Source organism: Gallinula chloropus, assembly GCF_964237585.1.
Source record: "Gallinula chloropus genome assembly, chromosome: 1".
Lineage (NCBI taxonomy): Eukaryota > Metazoa > Chordata > Aves > Gruiformes > Rallidae > Gallinula > Gallinula chloropus.
In genome coordinates this window covers 22,079,769-22,101,210 of record NC_140085.1, presented here as the reverse complement: position 1 = coordinate 22,101,210, position 21,442 = coordinate 22,079,769, and the positions used below count along the sequence as shown (strand labels likewise).

Here is a 21,442-nt window from a genome sequence, read left to right as displayed (position 1 = left end):
CTCCCACTCTTGGTATCCCATTACAAAGGGACAAATTGTGAAATTCTTATAAAGAATAGGGTTTCACTCCGTACATGAAATTTTGCTAACACTACTGGAGATAAATTGATTAAAGCAAGAACTGGTTCCTAAAATGAATGAAATGTGGTGTCTGTAACCCTAGTGAAAAGAATCAGTTACTCCTTCTCATCAGGCTCCCACAATTTTCCTAAAGCATCAATAACAATTTCTTACTAGAAACCAACAGATTCAGTTTGCCAAAAGTAATTAAGAAGTTTTACTAAAACATTGAAAATAGTGACCAGAAGCCATGCTACTAAAGCTATAGCATCTACTCTCTATAAGCCAACAGAAGGAAGACTTCATTTTTCTCTTAATGTTCTTTAAAAGTTAAAGGACATTAGGAGTGACTGTGAAGGTCCTCATCTCCCCCTTCCTCATGTTTGTAGTGAACATCAGTGGAAAGCACCAGATGGCCCTGAGGGAAAAAAGAACATGTAAAATTACCTTAAATTGCAGATGGACATGTTCAGGGTCAGTACTCTGGGGTGAGACCCCATGGCAAGTCCCACAGGGACTTGCCTCCTGGCCATTAGTTGACTTCAGGATAGGAATGGGTTCTTAACACAACTCTCCAAAAGGCTGGGTAACACCATGGAAACACTCAGGGTGCCTATGAGCTTTCCTCCTCCAGAGAGCAGTGAGAGTAATGAGGACTCATGCACTCATTGCTCCTAAGCCCCACTGGGCATAGCAGAGCTGTCAAGCTGTTGAGGCCTGTGCTGGCATTCCCCAAAGGGCTGGCAGACCCTTTATAAACCTACAACTGTTCGGATAGCTGGAGCAGGGGGGTGGAGAGCTAATTTTCTGATCCAGGCTTTGAATTTTATATCTAGTGTACAGTTAAAGCTTTACTATTAGCAACATTTAGAACTACCCAAGACAGGAACACACACAAAGGCACAGGCCTGAAAAAGAAGCAATGTTCTTTAACAATAAATTTGGCTTCTCACCTGATTAATTTTTATTACAGGTCCAGCCAAGGTAGTGTGGGCGAAGTTAAGAAGAGGAAATCCTTTTCCTAGTTTATCTTAGGAAAGGACAAATATAAATACATTTGTATGTAATAACAAAATGCACTTCAGAAGCATCTTTTAGTAGGAACTCAATTTGGTTTGCCATTTCCCTTTAATCAGCTCTCCTGGTGCCTCTCAAGGGAGCTATTACTCATATCTGCTAAAAAGCAAAAACTCCTGTGAAAAAGTTGCATACAAACCTCTCCTCTGTCTGACAGTGGGATCTGCCTGTCTTTACTCCTCTACAGGTATCTGCCTCACAAGACATGGTTTCTACTGTTTCCCACTCTGACTTGTTCTCCATCTTCATTTTCTTCTCTATCTGATCCTCCAATCCTGTTGGTCCCTCTTCTTCTCACATATACATACTTTCCTGGATCAAGCCCCAGATCAGTTCCTATTTGCTTTTCCAAAGATCTGACTTTTGCATCCCCCCCCCAACCTTCATTTTCTTTCCTTTCTCATCAATAGCTCACTCCCTTCCTCAGCAGTTTCCTCACCTTTGTTCAGCACACAGGTACTTTCTGTACCTCCTTCTTTTCACCTTCACCCCTTTCTTCATCATCCCTGCATCGCTGCATCCCACTCCCTGCATCCCACTGAGCTGACTTTCTACTTTGTCCTGCCTGTGGCAGCAGGCAATGCACAAAGGCAGAGGGAGGAGAGAAAGTCAGAGATGCTACCCCAAACATGCTTCTGTGCTTCCCCAGTCTGGGCCAATCTCTGGTCATGGCTTGACTCTATGTCAGCACAAGGCTCAAGCATCTCAGCTCTGCTGCCATGTCGCATCCAGTGTAAAGAAAACCCAAGCCCAGTGTTTGAAAGGGAGCCAAACTTGCTTTGTACCAGCCCCTGGGACTTGACCAGGACTGAAGTCCAGCATGGAGTAGACTCATCCAGATGTTGCCGAACAGACAGAAAAGTTTCCGTAACACAGCCTTTGAGCTCTCCCTTTTATGGTTTCAGCCTTGCTTTCCCACCAGCTGTGCTCAGGAACTGCCCACAGTCCTTACCATTGATTATTGGGATCACTGCAGTCCGTAAAGCATAAGACAGAAAATTCTCCATCAGTGAAATCTTCTGTGAGGGGGAAAACACATTTGATGGTTATTGCCTGATGCCTGTGGGATTGCAGCTCAATGGGGGAGGTAGAGGGCTAGAACTGGACTGACATGCAACAAGAACAGCACAGAGCTTGGCAGAGAAAATCTCAGGTACAAAAGATCTTTTTTGGTTTAAGTTGCAGGTGAACAATGTAAAATATACATGGCAGAGGTGTCCATTTTTCTCTCAATAAATTACATTGAAGTCTCTTTTTTTTGTATCTGGGTTGAACCTTAACTTTAGGAAGGAAATGTGCTCAGCCCCATTCAGCTGTCAGGACTCAGTTCTCAGAAGTGAACTGTTCACTGGACAGCAGGAACTGCCCTGTCCTGGTGCTCTGTCTTATGCCACTGTGAGTAGTGTCCTCCTCCCTTCACTTAAAGATGTAGGTTGGGCTGAGCTGCTGAAGAGTTGCACTGACCATTTTTCCAGCTGCAGCGAGTGGTCTGAGCAGTGCTGTGGTGTTTCTTTTATTCCCTATTTGTGACTCCCCTTTTTGTGATATTTGCTTGAAGTGATTTGAGATAATTCCTGAAACTGAGTTTAAGCCTGACTTTGTATTCGCTCCAATTGCTACACTGCTCAATCCAGCCATGAATTCAGGCTGGCTGTCAGAAGCAGCTAGAAGAGACGCTGCCCCATGCCTCCCTTTGTGCTGCCTGATACAGAAGTGAGCAGAATCAATGATGACAGCTTGCTACCTCATGCAGATCCAGGCAGACATTAATCTTTGTTCCAATTAACGTTACACGGTAATAGTTCTGTAACAATTGGAACCCCTGATGAGAAAACAAAGGAACAAACACACACAGCACTGCAAGAGTTATTTCCTCTTACCAGAAAGCAGGTAATACACTATTTCCAAGAAGAAAGAATTGTCCAGCAACAACTTCAGATGAATTCTTTTTAACCTCTGGAAGGGCTCAGCTACCTTTCCTAGGAACTGAAACTATCAACTTACCTTGGAGAAGCCCAGAGTGGAGTGCAGCAGGGAGAACTGGAGCCTGAGGAAAAGAGGTAAAAGAAGAGGATTCACTAGAAAGGATGAAGGCACAAGTTATGCACACTGCTTGTGGAATTTCAGACTGATTTCATGCTGATTCACACATTTAACTTTGATAAAGACTCTTGGATTCCCAACAGCTTTTAATCAAAACTGGCACAACTACAAATGAGTTCTAGAATCACTGAGATCTTTGTGATACTAATCTCCTCCTACAGTCATGTGTAGTCCTGGGCTGTGACTATAAGACTTGGAAAATGGATTATTTGTGGAATCGCCATTTCCTGCAATGGCCAAACTCCACATTCCTCAGATGATCATTATAATTTGAATAAACTCACATCCATTCCAAAGCATTCCAATTTCCTAACTTTTCCCACTGATGCCAGTAGTACATTTATGGATTGCTGTAAATATAATCTGGGGAAAACCAACATTCTGAAGAGTAGAAGAATACATTCCTGTGTCAGAAGCTGAGTGGCACCATTACTTCTTGAACTTACACTGATAGGATCTGATCACTCTAAGTCCTTTTTTCCTATTAAAAAGGTTCAGTGACCAAAACTAGGAGAAGACTTTTCTTTAGTGAAAATGTAATAGGTTTAAAATTATCATATATTCTGTAATTCTTCCCCAACCTAGACCATAGAGATAACAAGAAGAAACACTGATATAGGCTACTTGCCTAAAAGCCTGTGCTCCTACCCACCTGGTGCGCTTAGGGAGAAAGGGGCTGTGAGCCCAGCCCAGCTTGAAGTGTGAATTAAATTCGTTGTAAGACAGCTGAGAACACCGGTAACTGTGAATAACCACAAAACCAGCAAGATCTAAGCAAAATCTATAAAAGCTCTGAGTTTTGCTTAAAACCACAGACAGCTTTCTAGTCTTGTTTGTTTGCTGGCATGGTGCCTGCTGTGGCAGTGTGTGCTCTGTGGTCTCACTTTTCCCTTCCCTCATGTAAAGGCATGCAGAGAGCTAGCTACAGTAGTCCTGTGTGGTGTTTGCACTCTGGCAGTTCTGGTTATGCTGCTCAGATGTTGCATGGCAGCAACATCTAGAGGGTTTCAAATAAAGTTCTGAATTTCGTTCTCCAACAGCAGCACAGACTGGAACTGAGGCCCTTAAGATAAACAAAAAATTGAATGCTGTCATCTGGAAAGGTATTGAACCTACAGAAAGGCAGAGGTAGTATCATGTTGCACAAGAGACATGGTTGTTCCACAATATTATTGCATTTCATCTGCAAGATTTAGACCAACCATTCAAAAGTACCTTAGAGCCCCTGTGAGAAAGAAGGGAAGTAATTTTCTTTTTCTCATGGTGAAACAAGCACTGTCAAGCTGACACAGTGAAATTCCATTGTATCCTAATGTTGGGATCATTAATGCTGCTTTCTGAATTTTCCTTGGTTACCTCTTCAGAAGTAATGAGATAATCAACTTCTGTTTGGTTATTGTCAAATCGGCTCTGGTACTGGCTGTCTGCAAGGAAAAAAAACAAAACAGTGTGACTGTGTACACAGATAGATACTGTCTCAGACACGGGCATGAATGCAGTGGCTTTTGTGATTGGAAACACAATGTCTAAACTTTTTATTGGTCCATAAATGTAGATAGTGAAATCATTTGTGAATTTGCCACTTTCTGCCAAAAACTGAGATTGTGCGTGTGAAGTGATAACACTGCCTTGACTGCATCCTTATCGTTAGGATCATTTAAGCCCCCCTTGCATGGCTGACATAATTGATTCACTTTCAACCCAATGAAGAGATGTCTGGGGACACAGTGAACTATTTTATAACAAACAAGTTAGGAAGACTGGGCACCAGATATTCACATTTTATATATTACAATTTATTTTTAAATTATCACTCAATCTCTCTGTGAAAAAAGGGGCTTTCATAAGTAGCTGTCTGCACCTGCCTATTAAATTCTGCAGTATGTGGTGCATGTTTCCTCCCCACAAAACACAACAGGACGGTATGCATATTTGTGGCAGACCAGTATACCCTATTTTATGCTCTCAATGATTTTCAAAGGACCTGGGATATTACTGTGTCATTTGTTCAGCCCCAGCACTGAATGTTATCTTCATAGCTCATGTTACTTACTAGATTCCCTGTAAAGATGTGCTGGGTGGTTGAATTTGGCGAAACAGCAAACACTTCTACACAGCCAGTGATCTGCAGGATGCATCTGTCTGCATTTAAACTGAGTGCAGGTGGTGATGTAGCCATCAGCTTCAGCAGCACTGGGCACGCTCTTATGTGACACGGAGCAATCTGTAGAATTTCAAAGATGAGAGACACCTTTGGATGCAGCATTAAGTTTTTCTTTACCTACAGTTTCTGTGGCTGCATCATAATCAGGTGCTATATCCAATTCCCTTGTTCACTAGCCTATATTAAAAATAGTTAATTCTAATTACACCAACTTAAATGATGAAATTAGCAGTGCATATCCTCAGACACCATAAAACAAATGATGAAGTTTCAGACCCACCAATACTGAACATAAAATAATTTCAAGGTTGTTTCTGAAAAATGTGCTTCAGGAGGAGGGAGGGAATTAGCACTGCATGCTAAACAAATGAGGGAAATGAGTGATTAGAGTAAAAAAAAAAAGACCCTGACAATATAAAGAATTTGGAAAAGAGGCAGCCTTCCAAAAGAGCCAATCTGTATTTCAAAACCAGAGGTACTACTAGAGGTCAAAACCTCAGTTTGCAATGCCACAGATTCAAATTTCATAATTTTATAGTAAATGTTGCCATATTAGGAGTTTTTAAAGCATCTCATAGCATCTTAGTTTCTTGCATCACATTTATGAACTTAGCTACTCATGATTATTACTCCCCATTCAGTAGTCAAAAAGCAAATACCTCTACATAGAGAAGCCAGGCTATCAACCACAGAGATACCATTATCTTGAACAGGAATCTGATCTCACAGATGTCTACCACTTAGTTGTTAGAGCTGTTTCAGAGACTGAAAGCAAATGCAGCTCTTAGAGTGGTAGAGAACAAATAGAGAGTAGTGTAATAGTTAGGAACTACACAGTGTTATGTTGGAGCAGACATGTTTGTTTGACTCTTTCACTAATTATATACCAGCTCAGTTTCCTTCTCTCCTCCAAACTTTTGTACGTGAGCCAGTAGACAAATAATATCCATAAAAAACATTAGTTCCTGCTCTTTCTTAAGAGGTCTGTACAAATAAAAGTACCCACCTCAGGAACAAAGTCTTTGAATGTGGCAGTATTTAGGTTAAAAGTAGCAGCAAGCTGTAAACAAGGGAAATAAATGAGATCCTTAGAGCAGCTTGAAAATTAAGTGTTCCTTGGGGGAAAAAACAAACAATAAACACATCCTGTTTAGTTTTAGGTAATACATGTTTTGATTTAGTATTTCCTTGCCCCAGAGTGATTCCTAGGGAACCCACAGTACTCTGTGGTACAGAATAGAGACAGATTTCTCATGGACTTATTTCAGAAGCACGTACCAGTGAACAAGCATTATTCTTTGAAAGAGCAGACGTGGCATCCTGCTTACTTCCTGTCTTTGGAACTTTCTTACATGAAATATACTGAATCTGACAGAGGCAGGACTCAAAATCTCACTTGCCCTTTTACTGCTGACCACTGTGAGGATTGCCATTTGTTTCACTGATTTTTATAAAGCCTCTCAGCATTGTTTCAGTTGGCAAAATTCCTTGGAAACTCTGACTGCTGATGCCAGTGTGGAAACAGCAGCAAAATGAGGCAAGAAACAGGTACAAGGGAACTAAGCTTTCAGCTGTGGGTGAAGCACATACAAGACTTCTCCTAGAAATGTGAAGTGTAAGAGTTTATTCTGGGTCTGAACACAGTCAATACATTTGTGGTGGGCCTCTATGCAGCAGACTGTGCATCAATAGGCTTTTACCTGGCTTGCCCTTTCCTTTCCCATGTGGAATCCATGCAGGAAAAAGCTTTTTTTGGTTCTTTCTGCTACTCCTTGCACTCCAACTCTGTGACGTTAATCTCTCATTCCTTGCCTAGGGCTGCCAAGAAGTTCAGATTTAGGTCTGAGGGAGACTGACTACTTTAAGTGATGACATACAGACTGAACATCATGAGTCCTTCCTACAGTGGTAGAAGTGTGACACAAATCTGTGTGAAATGGCAAACATAATGTGTTAGTCTCCTTTGCTAACTATCCATACCACTGATATTTGTAATTCTATTACATGCATATCATACTCACCTCTTCGGAGATGGTGATGTTAAAGGCCCCTGCTCTGTAGTAAGCCAGTGAAGCAGACTTAAGAAAATAACTGGAGACTCCCAGGTATATCATAGAATCACTTTGGTTTGGGAGAGCAAACGGAGCTGGCACAAAGGGAGGGTCTGTGTGATTTCCTACCGGATAGACTGTGCCCTGCAAAGAGTCATTATCAAGCATTTCTAGTTGTAAGTATTCATATCTGTTGCAGTGTATCAGCAGTGGTTGAACAGAAAGAATTCTTTCTCATCTGAAGAAAGGCTTGACATTAAAGAAAACCTGAAGTAAACAAAAAATTTTGTGAAGAAAACTTGAAGTAAGCAAAAAAGTTTATGATATACCCCAAAAAATACAGGAACCACAGAGAAAATCTGGCCTACATCCTTTCAAAGTTTGAATCTGATCATCCAAGTGTGTATTCTGAACTGCAGCTATGAGAGACAAGCAAATTCCTCTGGACCACAGCTTGCTTTTTCTTGTGGCAAAGCCACATTTGTTAATTTAATTCTAAGGTTGACACTTCAAGAGGATCTTCAGGCACACCCCAAAAGCACTGGAGGTTGTTTAGGACAGGGACACAAAGAAGCCTTTTATACCACCTAACTCTTAGACCTAGTCCAGCTGCTAGTCCTCCAAGCCCTAGTTTGGGTGCTGCAAAGCTGTGGGACCTTGGTTCAGTTATACTAAGAATACTAAGGAAATAATTCTTAAAGTGTGAGCTCAGGGCATGTAAGACAAGAAAAGCCAAGAAAAGATAGTCAGTAAGTAGTGTAATTACTGACAGTGTAATTGTTAGTAGCTGAAAGATTCAACAGGAAAAATCCTGACATGGAAAGGTATAAAGCCCTAAAAACAGGGCTGAGAGTTGGAAGATGGCAACTCATAACCATCAAGAACCAGCCTGTTCCAAGGAGCACTGATTACCAGTAACTTCCTTGACTGCTTAATAACTGACTTAAAAAGATACATCCAGTATTGCATTTGGGTGTTGCCATGTTAAAGCTTAGACTGTAAGTTCTAGTTAGCTATAGTAGCTTATAAATAATTTATTAGTACTTTGAAGCTATGTGTATCCTGCTTGCAGAGTGGTTTATGTGGGTGGTAAAAGTTGTTTGAATAAAACAGCCAAGAAGGAGAGTTTCAACCACAGCTCCAGCCCATCTTTCTTAACTGAAGTCAGTTCTGAGAGCCATGGAGATACTCTGAATTACAAGGCATGTTGAAGCTGCTGGAAAAGCTGTGTGTTGCTGAGATACCTCTTGCCAGCAAAGGTGAAAAACAGATAAGAAAGGAACTGCTGTGAGCTGCTCAGAAGTCTATTTTTGGGGAGGTGGTGATCTGCTGAGTCATCTCAAAACAAATGCCTTGGAATGTAATCACATTGGTAGCCATTGGAGATTACATGTCACTGCTAACAGGCAAAGACCAAGCAGCAGTGGAAGAGCTGTGTATCTAAAGAAGACTTTTAAGCCATTTATAAAGCACCTCTGAAAGGTTTCAACTCTGAAAAAAAAATAATTATAAATAACAGCTTTGGTTAATTAACAAATGTAGTTAAATTATTAAATAAACAGTTGTATCTGGTTTCCAAAATAGCTCTTGACCAAAATGTCCAAATGGCCTATTGCTTTTCTAATTAAATATTAGAAAGGCTGAGTAAGACTGTAATGAAAGAAAATGAAACAACACAAAGGAAAATCAGAAAAGTCTTAAAAAGCACAGTGATATTAAAGACAAATTACCTTCAAATCCAAGTTAATGTGTGATTTGAAGACTGCTGGAGAACTAACTAGGGAATAGTCTATTTGTGCAAAGGCATCAATCTTGCTTAAGACTAGAATGATGGACAAAAACAAAACAGCTGTTACTACAAAACCACACCATAATTATTATTTAGCTAAAGGCAAAGACATCATAGAAATGATGAACCTGAAGAAGAGTAATGGTGGGAAAAGGAAGAAGAAAATAAATAAAAAACCTTCTTAGAAAAAGTGAGAGTATTCCCTCTAGAGAAGTCACTGATTTGTTGTGGTTTAGGCCTTCCTTGTTCTCCTGCTGTTTACAACTGAGTAGATTCCTCAGAAATCTCTCCCATGCAGTGAAAGAAGGATTATCCAGGGCAGCATCCCCTTGTTTGTCATGTGTTTGCACACTAAAGTCTCCTATATGATTACTGAAATACTGGTACTACTAAATACTTTGGAATATGACAGCACATTTTTATGCATATCAGTGATGAAGACAAGGAGTGTCTGTTCATAACAACAGAGGGCACTTTATCAGGCAATATGAATGAAGACTTTTTCTGAAAGGTGCTCACATGCATCTTCAGTCTGACTGTTATTGCTGATTGGACTGTACAGTCTGTTCATACTGTATAAAAACCAGATGGGTTTAAAGAGGTATGGTGAATTCACACAGAAATTATTAACTCCTCAGCATGACAGCACAGCTTGGAATGCCCTTGAGCCTGAAGCATTTGAGTATGTGCTGCATAAGAAAATGTTTTGGTGACCATGATTTCCAGCAGTACTTGCCGTTCCGTGGCACATGACATGTACAGGCCTTTTTGGGAAAGACAAAAATCTCATTCTGCTTCTGAATAGCAGAGAAGATAATAGGAATATCCACAATCCAAAGTGCAGGGCAGGAATAAACTCTGATCTGAATTATATGACTTAAATGAAGACTACAAATAATCTTAGTCTTGGAAAAAGCGTAACAACAAACAAAAAAGAAAAGCTGTGGGATTTATTATAGAAGTGAAAAATTGAGAGTGTACGTATATGCTTTTTGGACACAAATATCTATTTTCTTCATGTTTCTGCAAGATGGGTACAGGAGTTGTTACTGGTTGGAGAGAAGCATGCTTAATGTGACACTGTCTTCCTGCAGCACCTTGTCACGTCACTGAATTCAAGTTCAAAACATGATGTACTAAGTGTATGAGATCTTAGAGGGATGTTAGCAAGCTCTTCAGTGGATTACTGCTAACTCAGGTTTTCTTATGTTCACAGTAAAGAGAGCATAAAGGATCAGCATGAAAATGTTCATCTCAAAATTCTAAGGAAATAATTCAGGTCAGCTACAACAGACTGAAAGGTTACAGGTGACTTTCTATGGGCAGAGAAGAAATCTGAATATTGTAAAATCTGAATATATTATATTGTATAGAAGGTGCATGCAAGAGATTTCTAGGGTGGACCCTGGAATAGGTTAAGGTACAGAACAATGTCTGTATTTTTATTCCTTCACTTTTTTTAGGCGCTGTGAACACAGGAATGTTTTAGCATCTAATAATAAAAAGTTACAAGTGGTATGAAAATTACTGAACAAAAAGATATTATCCACAACTCACACGTATGCTTTCTTAGCTGAGCATCCATCATTTGGATTTTCTGTCTGATATTTAGGCATAGCTGTATAAAAAGGGAGACAAGTCAGTAATGTAAGGGCTGTATGTCAACTCATCCCTTCACTAGCTGAAACCATCTTTGCAAACTTACATTTTTATCCAGTTGGGTGTGAATGGGCTTCTCAAGATGACCACCTAGAAAGCTGTAGATCCAGCTGGAGGGGAGGAAATGAGCACTTTTTACCACGGATTGAAATTTTTGAAATATAAAATCTGGCAGACCATGACATCACTATAATGTACACTAATGAGATGCAATGACAGTGATATTGGTAGACTGTGCAGTTGAGAGTTTTTAATAATCTGTGCATCTCAGACAAATGCTGGAAGTTCCCAGCTATTTAGAAGGCAATCTGCAACATAGTGAATATTCATATTGACGTGTTGATAAGCAATATACTCAGCCACCTTTTGTCTTTGAGGAAGAATCTATTTTCATTGCCTTCAACAGTTAGTTGTAACCTTGAACTGAATCCCTAGAAGTCCACATTTCAGCAGTGGTCCTTCTGCTACAAATTCTGCTACTTCCATGGAGTAATTAGCAAATCTCCTGTACATACCCAGGTCCTTCATTTGACTTGACTTTCACACTGTCGATGCTCAGCTGGCAATTGTGTAGCCACATGGACAAGTGGCCTGTGCTGTCGCGTGCCACTTTGAAGGTAACTGCAATAAAGAGTCCTGAGATGGACACAGTGATTCCTCCTCGGTCTTTGCTGCTTGGAGAGAAAAAACAAACTTAGTCAAGGAAATATCTGCTTTAAGGGAATAGTTTAAGAAATTACCTCTAAATCGATTTGAAAGGACTTTCTGCTCCTACCACCTAGAACGAGGAAGGGGTTTTCTAGGGATTAGAGTAGATGAGGAACAGCCATGGTATTAAAAACCAGATTGTGTGTGTGAGTTCCCAGGACATGAATTTTCCAGTGTTGTGCAGGATTTGACAAGTTTTCACAAACATGACAAATTCACAGCAGCACAAGACATTCCAGTCCTTCATGACAGGATTTGCCAGGAGATTTTGTGACTGGCAGAGTGCTCTGGGACACAGTAGAGAGCTGGAAATGCAGGAATAACACTATCACAACTAAAAAGCTATGATAAGACCTATCTTACTGATGCTGGAAACAGCCCAGGAGGGGTGGGTTGTCATGGTCTCCCTTGGAAAGTTCATTTTCAGCTGGCTCCTCTTAGTCTGCTATGCTGAAAGCAACACGTAGGACTAGGAAACTGGGATGAAAAGTAGGGCATATTCTGGATCTGTCTAATAGTACAGCCATTAAAAAACCATATTGAACAGAGCAGCAGACTGTTCCTTCTGCCCCTCAAAAAGGCAAAAACCCCCTTTCAATCCCTAAACTCCATCAAAGATGGCTTTGTCCTCTTCCAACATGGTCTGCTCTGCCAAATCCTGCACACCAGCTCCCTGCCTCCCTTGTTCTCTGTGAAACCTTTGGAGTTTTATACAACTAGGGTCCCTCCAGATTATGCCCAGGTCCTTATCCTTCAGCAAGAAGGAGAGGAGGCTTCATGTTTGGGAACACTGCCCCACTGAACACAGCATCCTTTTCCTCACAATACCAGTATGACAGAAGGAATGACAGACAGGTTGGAGGCACAGTGACAGCAATCTCCAGCCACCACCACTGAGACTGAACACAGAACTGCAGGTCTGTGCTCCTTTGAAATCAGGACAAGCTGTGAAACTTGCAGCCTGGCAATCCACCTTGATGTACTATCTGGCTTGCAAATAGAGCAACACCTACTGCTGTTACCATTAACCCAAATTGTAGAGATTAGCACTTTACAAACTTTTCTGATATTCCAGAAGTTTTAAGCCCTCCCCTATCCCCAACAAAATATAGAATATTGTATTAAAAATCTATAGCAAATATGCTGAGGTAAAAAAGTGCAGAGCTCCATATGCAATCATGTCATTAAAGACAAGCTCATGCTGCACAGGCTCACGAAACTAACTCAGTTTTCCATGGTGACCTGAATTCTGGAGTTTCCAAAGGTCTGAATGTTTGCTACCATGACAGTGCTCTTCCTTTAATAAGAGCACTTTGATAATTACCTGTAGAGACAACCTTCCAATTATACTCTACATGAAAGTAACAAATGTGGCCATATCAAAGTCTGTGGTTGTGAATATCCATGTTATATAATGTAATATCTGATCTGGACAAATTGAGCATGCTAACAGATGTCTGACCTGATATTTCCCAAAGAGACAACCTATGGAACAAAATAAGAAAGAGAAGAAGGAAAAGAGAATAAAACACTAGTTGGCAGATGTTTTCTTCTTAAGCAGTTTATTCAAATAGATTACTGCCAAATGATAAAGTGTATCTGACCTGAAAAATAATAATTACTAACTAGATTTCTGAATTTTACAACTCTTCACCCAGAACTGCCCCCTCCACCTGCACCAAACTGTACAATACTTACAGCAGCCACATGTTCATTCTCCAGTCTGCACTGATCGTAGCAGAAGCATGTGCCACTGACAGACTAATGCCAGTGCCAGGAATAAAGGAAGCAGAAGTTTCTGGGAAATCTACAGCATTAATTCTGATCCTACAGAATGCAGAAAGGGGGATATTAGACTGCATGTTAAAAGAGTAAAAAGGATTTTGGATCACTGAAAACTCTTCTTCTGTAAGAGGCAAAGTCTATGCTTTGGTAAAAGAATTTGTCAGAAATAACTGACCCTTATACATTTTAGGAAACAAAGACACCTGTACCATAAGACTTAGCAGCATCCTTGGAAAAGATCCCTTCATAACTGCCCAAGGAAAAAAAATGCCTGCCCAAACCAAATCCTCCCCTTGGAAGCAAAACCAACCTCTTAGGGTGAAATGTACAAGCTGGGGTAAACAGGTCTGTGTCTTAACCCAGATGCTACATCTTATAAATAAATCCAGATAGTCTGGATGCTAACAGCTGCTGAAGATTTGCTGTTTCTCTTTCCCCATTCTGTATCCCCTCCCTTGCCTCAGCAAAGGGCTCTGGAGGGGATCCCTTTTTCTAAACAAATCTTGAAGATTTTCTTGCCAAAACATTTAAATGTTTCTGATACTCAAGGATATTGTCGTGCAAATGGGTGTGTTGAATTGAACTGAACATTGTAAAGATATCAGTTGTAATCTTATCATGTAGTACACATTCCTCATTGTTTCCTGATATCTGGCAGAGATCTCTGAAACAACTGCCTTTAATCTACTTTCCCTGGGGCAGAAGGCACCAGCTACTTTCAGTTAAAATTACCATAATTTTCTAATAATGTCTTGGGCAGCACTAAGGCTGCCTTTAGTAACCTTCTTTGCAGTGAGCTAAAATCAGATTATCCATTGGGAAGATGCCCAATTTCAAGAACTATGATGGGGAGTGTGAATTGGGATTTTGAAGTTCATCTAACAATTTTGGCTGGAATGGGATGTTAGGAGATTTTCTGGTTCAAACCCCTACTCAAAGCTATTCAAACCAACTCAGGGGCCCTGCCCACTTGAGTCTTAAACACATCCAAGGATGGAGATTTCCCAAGCAATTTGGGCCCTTGTTCTGGTGCACCCCAGCATTTTTTCCAAACATCTAATTGGAACTTTATGTAATTTATGTCTGTTGCCCATCATCCTTTCACGGTGTACCTCCTGGAACAACGTGGCTCCACACTCTTTATAACCGGTACCCAGTGGACAGTGGAAGAAATGTTAGTCCCTTCCTCTCCAGCCTGTCCAAACACAGTGCTCTCAGATGTGCAGGGATTAGGGTCATAAGGATGGTATAATGCAATGAAGCCTGCCCAGAAAGCAGGATATTAGGAAAATATTAGGTATAGATAATGGGTGCAGGCCCTATCCATCAGAAAGTACACAAAGTCTCCCAGAATGATATTTCTTGCTCTGTGTAATTTGTAAAGAGAAGCAAGTAAAACATTACTGAGTAGCAGAGCTTGGCTTGATAGTAATATAGACCCCCAGATGTTTCTGGTCTATTGTAAGGTGGGATTGAAGGCTGTAGAAAAAACCCTGCTTTTTAGTAGTCTCCTTACTTGGAGAAACTGTAGGAAGATCTATGAAACTGTTTTTCCACTAGCTGGTCATGGTATAATAATTTTCCTCAGTGGGAAATAGGTGTCAAGCCCTATCCAATGAAAATGCTGATTTACCATTGTAAATCTATCAAAAAAGATTCTATGAAAGTCATCTTCCTGCCACGTCAGCCCAAATACATCATTTCCTGACACATACTTTTATCTTATCCCTTTGTTGTCTTTTTGTCATCAAACACAAATAATTTTCACTGCTACAGGTCCTTGATCCTTCATAGTAACAGACTGTTAATAACACCAATTCTGCTCACTCTCACACATTTATTCTGCTGTATGATAGCCATGCTTATACCTTTCTTGCTGCAAACTTTATACAAACCAAGTAAAAAAATCAGTCAAGGAGCTCCTGCAGAAGCTTTCTGAAGCTCTTCTCTGGCTGTGCTTACAAAACACAACAGTGTTTGGGCATTGGAAGCAGAGTTAGATGAACCATTAGGATTTTACACTGAACAAAATATGGGTGTGTAATTATTACTATGTGTTAATAATAACCTGTTTCATCCTAAAACTTTGAAACTCTACTTACCTTGAAATGACATAGTTGAATTTAACAATCGAAAAACTCTCTTCTCCACTCCAGCTTGGGAAGGTCTCTTTCAATACTGCTTGCTTCAGGAGCTCCATCCCAATCCTCCTGCCTACAAGGGGACAGAGGAAAGCACATGCCTTGCAGATCGGATCCAGGCACCCAAAGGTCAAAATAAATTAAGCATCCCTTTTGACATAGTTCTTGAAATGCTCTGATTCTATGATCCTTACCCAAACCTTCAACTCCTTATACTCACATTTACAACTTTTATTAGTCTCACACATGAATCATTTAACCCAAGACCAAGATCATCTCTTAGGATCATCTAGTCCCTAAGTCGTATTTTATATTCTAGAACTCTTGCCAGATTTCTGAAACTGCTTTATTTCAGTCACTTGTGACCTTGGGAAACACTTGGTAATCACCTTTACCTCATATTGTCTCATACCTGTTGAATGAAAAAGCAAGGTGGCTTCTACATGTAGTGTAGACTGACAGAAATAGTGTGATATATGCATCTGAAGTGCTCATATGTCAAATGTGGGACTATCTGGACTGTTGCTTGTGTACAGAAGGTTGTTTGAACTTTAGAGACAATCCTTTTAAATGTTTTCTTTCAGAGTACATACATTTTGCCAGTGCACCTTATCCATGACAGCATGCTGCATATTGCTGACCTATTGCCCTACCTTCTATCCTTGCTTTAAGGAATCCCTGCTTTCTTGAATGCATCAGTTACTTGTGCATATCATCAACAAACACAGCATCTTCCTCTGTTTGCTCATCTTAGATGAAGGCACTGCTAAGACTTTAATACTGAATTATGTCCTGCTTTCAGATGGTTTTAGCATGAGTTTCTTTAGCTTTTGGGCTCACTGTTGCTGAAGACAAAATATTTTCCTCCCCTATATTGTAGTGTATTAAAAAAGCAAAGAACTAAGAGCAATGATAACTCAACACTGGGATACCTGTTTCTAAAACACATCTTTTATGAAAGAGATGTAAATTATTGCCTGTGAATTCCTGCCTCTAAAGCAAAATATGGGCTTTGAGAGAACTAACTTAAAGCTCTCTTACGACTGTCAGTGAAGGCAGCCAGTGATCCCAGGTGGAATTTTTCTCAAGGTTCTTGCAGTAGGTAAGGAGTGTGCAGGCAATATCTATTGCCTTAGCCTTCAATTCTCACATTAAGGGAAAAGACATGACAGGCAATGTGCTCTTCAAATTGAGAAATACCTTTGGGAAGTGCACTGTTAATGTCTGTTCTTACTACTAATGCAGGGGTGTGCAAGCTTGGTCTGTTTGTCCAGCATGTGGAGCCTGTGCTGAATGTCACAAAAGCTGCTGGGCTCACATTAAGAAATATCAGGCTGACATCTCATTTCTAAAGGCATGAGAGATCCCTAGGGAGTGAATTCTGCTGTGTGTCATAAAGAGATACAGAGATTGGTTCTGTTTTGGGTGACTGATGTTTGCCCTGCACTTGTCAACTCCTCAAAAGCCTTTAAAACAATGCTCATACAGAGAAATAAGCAGACCTGATCTTTGCTTTCATCTCAAAGGCATTAACCCTGGGCTTCTACTTTTCATCTCACAAGTCCATTGTTTACATGCCATGTTCAGTACATAAATGATGATTAATCCTTAGCATGACCCAGCTTTTGTCAAATGTGTGGCTTCTTAACCTTTATTATTAAATCTGTAAGCAATTGAAATTATACTGCATGCACTCCATACCCATGGAGGCAGTCTTAGGAAAGAGTGAAAGTTAGCATGAACAGAAAGAATATATTGTGGAAATTGTTGATATTTTCTTCAGGGGCAGAATTATGGCAGACAGTTACTGGATTTTTTTGCACATGCAGATGCTATCCCACACCACATGGAGGAATGAGAGTAAAGACATGCGGCTATATGGCTGTTCCAAAATTGTAAGCTTTTCTCCAATTATGCTTTATTATCTTCAATTAAATATTGTGCTTTCAATCAGGCTTTTGACACTTTAAAAAAGTGTCATAATATGATTGATATGAAGAATGTCATAGGAACACTGCTGGACTATAGGAGAAAGCAATCAGAAATGCAAAGGTAAATTCATGCCTGGAGTGCACAACAAAGAAGGAAGTAAGTGAGAGAAGAGACAAAGGGTGTTCCCGGTGTGAGATGACAAAAGGATTTTATTCTATTTCAATATTTAAGGAGCTTGTTTCTACACTGCATCTTTAATAAGGAGCTATATTTTGTGTACAGAGTATGTGTCATGAATTAAGTTCTGGCAGTTAGACATACCGTAGTCCAGCCCCTTCTGAGTAATCCTCACTTTAAGACCAGGATTAGCCTCAAGCCGCAAGGACAGCCAACACAGCAGGAAAGAATACCATATCTTTAGCATCTTCTCACCTTTGTCACAGGGACCTGTGAACATTTATGATGCAAACATGATCATAAGTGATGCATACCATGAGTTGCTGAAAATATGTATCCATGCTTCCTTCAATGAAACTGGCACAAGGGTGAGTAATTATAAGAGGTTTAGCCAATGAATTTACTGCATGAAGCAGTCAGTGTGGGAGCAGACACAGAATTCTAGTTACTTGTCACTTTGCTGGCATTAGCTGTTGTTGAGACTGAATAGCTCTGCTCCACTGCTCCGTGCTTTCACTACACTCATCCCTTGGCTGGTTTATTTTATCATCTGTCCTACCTCCTGCAGAGTGATCATGACAGATCAATCCTAGCCAAGGAGGGGCAGGTCTGTCCTCCTATAGAACAACAGCCTTTTTAAATACACACTCCCTAGGATACACTGAATTTGTGGGTCCAAAGATTTGTCAACTAAATCAGCTGGTCTAATACAATACGGTATTTCTCCCTACAAAACTCGATTCCTTGTTACTCACAAACTTCTATCCAAACGCTGATACATGAGATTGACAGAACCAGGTCAGATGAGAAGGGAACGCAAAGGTAATTTCAAAGCGCAGGTGAGAACTGCATGGTGATCACACAGGGATAGAGCAGGGTGTCCTGACATGAACCTGCAGCCCAGTGCATTTGGGTACAAAGTGGTGCAGCAGAACCACACAACACAGCTTCACACAGACTCTGACAAATTATTTCTTTCTGTTACACTACCCTAGTACAAAAGTGAGGTTTCTTTGTTCAAAATTCTTGCATTCATCCTGATTTTCACTACCAAGGACAGCCACTGCTCAATTTCCAGGAAATAAAAACACTGTTTCTCAAGACAACTTCAGTCTTCCCAGTGCTACATTAGGAAATTGTTGGTTAGGGGCCTATGGTAACTTTATTTTGGCCTCACCACTGTGGGTAGTGGCACACCCTTCTCTAACTTGGCTGACTGGGATCTTGGTATCTGCCTATGTAGAAAACCACACTCATTAACAAGTAGCAAAAAATGTCTTGCTACTTTCCAAGGCACTCCAGCTTATGATGATCATTCCTGGATTTCAAAGAAGCACCACATTATCTTTAAAAATTCTGACAATTTATTCTATTATCTGCCAGAAAACAAACAAATGCACTAAAACAAACAAACAAAAATCCAACAACAACCAAACCAAACCAAAAAACACACTTTGGTAATCTTACTTCTGTATTGGAATGAATACAATCAGGTCAGACTCTAAACAGTTGTAAATCCAAGATCTTCCCAGTGCCTTATAAAATACTGCTCTTTAGTGGATTTCTGATAGCAGTTCTCTGAGGGAAACCCAACAGTTACCCTAAGATACTATGAAAGAAAAAGTGGTTTAGGGAAAAATACACATTCTGAAAACATAAACCACCTTGTGAAAAATCTTGAAAATCTCCCTCTCAATTTGTCTTTCCATCTCTGTGTCTTTTGCTTGTTTGTTGTGCTGGGGTTTCTTTTGTTTGGTTGGATTTTTTTCTTTTTTTCTATAGTTTAAGCAACTCAAAGTACAGCATTACTTTTGGGTAGCAGTACTATATTGTGCAGAACAGACAGATGCAGTCACAAATCTTAAAACTTTTTCCAAAACATATCCTAGCTTTTCCTGCAAACATGCCACTTTCTACACTGATTATTGTGTCAATTAAAAATCAGTATAAACCCAGAAAGATGGAATTTTCTATCATGAAAGTACATAGGTATTTAGTACACATCTATCTATCAGGATTGCTGGAAGCATTGATGCAGGTGAGGTACCTCATTCACATTGAGGACCAGCAACCTTAAGTCACTACTGCACGTTGTAGTTAATACGTTCCTGTTTGGCTCTTAAATGTCTGTATGCCAGGTGAGACCTGGGAAGAACAAACAACTGAACTGCCCTGTCAACAGAAGACAGTATTGTTTCATATTGCTTTCTCAAACCAACAAGCTTCACTTTTGCACTCCAAGGCTGATATTCTTGGTTTCATCAAAGACCTAAGCCTCTGCCAGACTGATTGTACAATGTTAGTCAGATGACTGAGACGGACAGAGCTAAGGAGATGGAAATTGTCAGCTGCCTGATAGTCCAAATGGGAGCTGCCAATTGCATTGTCCATGACAATAGATGGCAGACAAATTGCCCTGATTTTTATCTTCAGCAACTGAGCATGCATCTATCAGTTCACCAATGTAAATCATTCCCTTAATTCTTTTGTCTTCTCAGAGATAGTGCACTGAAGTAAGTCAAATAGAGGAAAAAGATTAAGCACTCCTTTGTTTCAGTCCTTGTACCTGACTCGCCCTAATGAAGTTCTTTACTTACCAGTTTGTAGATATCACATTTTGTTTCTCCTCTGTGAACAGCCGGCAAAAACTTTAAATAAAATGTGCAATAAAGATTACAGCTGAAATCTGCCTAAGAACTAAGAAAGCTTCTGACACACACACAAAAAGTTGCTATGATTGTATAAGTTTAACACAGCCATAAAAACACACTTAAACTGACCAACCTCATAGAATACACCAACAGAATGGAATATCTCTGAAAAAGAATTTTGTCCTTGTCTTGCCTTGATCCTGCACCAAACTCTCCAGTTGCAGCCAACAAGAGAATTCCTTTAACTTCAAAAAATTCAAATAAGAAATCTCAATAGTTAACAAACCCAAGACAAACAATTCTCAAACACAATAGCAAATATAGTGTCTACTCAACCTGAAGTCCAGGAAGAGCACTTCAGTTTCACAACTATCTCTGCTGTTAGCACAGATCTGGGACTGGACTCTTCAGTTTCTCCCTCGCTCCATTGTTTCGAGTTACTCTGCTGAATGCTCAAGAACAGGTAGTAGGCTTTCTGCAGCTCACTCAACAATGTCAAATCAAAAAGGACTCAATAGCTTCAAGATTTTAACCCTTCCTGTACACTGATACTTCATCCGGAAAACCACTGCTGAGGAAAAGGAATACAAAATGTGTATGGTTAATAGGAGAGATATATTGGCAAGAATGCTTGAAGAAGCCAGCAAATGGTGCAGACAGGAGTTTGCTAAATGACACAAAAGCAGGTGATGTCCACCTCCCCACAACCACTGGAAATACCCATGGAAAAAGAAAGACTACAGGAAGTTGGTGTTCATGGTTTCCTCCACTCAATGTGGAAAGCAGTGCTATCCACTTCCCAACTCCCAGGCAGCAGGTGATCTAGCTCAATGAAATCTTCAAACAGGATCCACAGAAGGCAATGGCCACCCCTGCCCCCACATGCTATATCTGTGAGTAGGTATGGGGACCCCCTTCCCCCAATCTTTCAAAGGCTTTGCAAACGCACTGTGTTACCACAGCTTTCCCTGAGGACAGCTTGACTACTGATGCCCTTCAAAAAGACTTTCAAAGTCTGGGAGCAGAGCTGCCAGAGTGCTAGGCTGCAAAATGACTAACAGCTGCAATGCCTACAAAGAATCTGTTAACAACAGACAACTGGATTGGGAGGTCTGATGAGCTGTTGGAAAACAAGCACTTTCCAC

General features: G+C 40.3%; 1 protein-coding gene across 1 annotated transcript; it reads right to left on the bottom strand.

Moving 5' to 3' along the window:
* Positions 1 to 400: 400 nt before the first annotated feature.
* LOC311205188 (BPI fold-containing family C protein-like) lies at positions 401 to 17,893 on the bottom strand (the record flags this gene model as incomplete). Its single annotated transcript, XM_084279501.1, has 16 exons — positions 401 to 478; positions 1,014 to 1,090; positions 2,090 to 2,156; positions 3,142 to 3,184; positions 3,893 to 3,982; positions 4,597 to 4,664; positions 5,294 to 5,464; positions 6,411 to 6,464; positions 7,426 to 7,599; positions 9,186 to 9,277; positions 10,802 to 10,862; positions 10,950 to 11,013; positions 11,419 to 11,577; positions 13,310 to 13,438; positions 15,499 to 15,610; positions 17,791 to 17,893. The coding sequence occupies 16 exons, from the start codon at positions 17,891 to 17,893 to the stop codon at positions 401 to 403; spliced, it is 1,542 nt and encodes a 513-aa protein (XP_084135627.1).
* Positions 17,894 to 21,442: the final 3,549 nt, after the last annotated feature.